The sequence below is a fragment of the Sinocyclocheilus grahami genome, unplaced genomic scaffold (genome assembly GCF_001515645.1).
Source record: "Sinocyclocheilus grahami isolate Dianchi unplaced genomic scaffold, SAMN03320097.WGS_v1.1 scaffold41562.1, whole genome shotgun sequence".
NCBI lineage: Eukaryota > Metazoa > Chordata > Actinopteri > Cypriniformes > Cyprinidae > Sinocyclocheilus > Sinocyclocheilus grahami.
In genome coordinates, this window is record NW_015524014.1 from 1 (window position 1) to 1199 (window position 1199).

Below are 1199 nucleotides of genomic sequence, written 5' to 3' on the forward strand. Positions count from 1 at the left end.
AGAAATCCAGAACTTGTGCCAGTAAATCATAGTATGTGCCAGTTTATATAATGTGGTTACTCTGCTGGGACACCTGTGTGAACTTCAACGTCATACTGTACATCCATTAAAAGTCACCAAAAACAAGTCATTGCAAAAATTCCTCATACATATGACATTAGTTTTATTATTGCTAAACAAAACAATCAGACAAAAATGTTGGATGCAGGATGGAATTTTATTACAATTTTATTACATTGTTACATTTTAAAATAAATACACAAAACAATCAATTAACATGAGTTAAATATCATACATATTAAAAATTTAGGTGATTTATAAGTATTAAGCTAACTAGTTGCAAATTACTTTTTAGTAATCTTCCATTTAAATAAAATAATTGTTCATAATTTAATTTGATTGTAATTTTGTTTTTAAATATATATGTATATATACATACATATACTGTATATATGGAGAGTAAAGAGAGATTTTTTTACAGTGATGGAGGCTTTGCCACAAATGGTCACCCAACACCTTCGCTGGATAATGCAGAAGGACCTTCTCGGACAGGACGTGTTTCTCATTGGTCCTCCTGGTCCTCTGCGCCGTTCAATTGCCATGCAGTACCTGGTAATTTCAAGCATTACCACCCCCAACCCCCCCCCCCCTCAATACTTGCTCAATTTCTGCAAAGTGAAACACGCAACTATATCCTTTATCGTCTTTTCTCTTTTTCAATTTTTTTTCTTGTTTGCTAGGAATTAACAAAGCGAGAAGTAGAATATGTTGCCCTGTCCAGAGATACTACTGAGACTGATCTCAAACAGCGCAGAGAGATCCGGTCTGGAACTGCCTTTTACATCGACCAGGCAAGTAGAGCTCTTTCACCTTTCACTCTACAAAAAAAAAATCCATGTATCATTCGTTTTTTGATTTAACATTAAAAGTAGAAAAAGGAGAATTCAGCTTAAATTTCCGTTTTTCGTTCAGGGATAGAAAAATTAATAAACAGCTTGAATATTCGATTTCTACATGTGGGCGGGAATTAAACGCCCCTTTCTGCTGATTGGTCAGCCGAAGATCAAACTGTGCCATCATCAGTTCTTCTGCAGTATCACGCAGCAGAATAATAGTCCTCCACTGCTGCAGTTGTACGGATTCTTAACGTGTTAATTGCAACTACATTTAATCTTTTTTCATCAAACAAACAGGCTAAT

The 1199-nt window shown here is 35.0% G+C and overlaps 1 protein-coding gene across 1 annotated transcript; it reads left to right on the top strand.

Annotated features, from left to right (window-relative positions):
* Nucleotides 1–6: 6 nt before the first annotated feature.
* LOC107580724 (von Willebrand factor A domain-containing protein 8-like) lies at nucleotides 7–851 on the top strand (the record flags this gene model as incomplete). The annotated part of the gene is made up of 3 exons (XM_016266376.1): nucleotides 7–31; nucleotides 482–612; nucleotides 741–851. Coding segments are annotated over exons 1-3 (243 nt in total), but the record flags the coding sequence as incomplete, so codon positions are not given.
* Between the last annotated feature and the right edge of the window lie 348 nt (nucleotides 852–1199).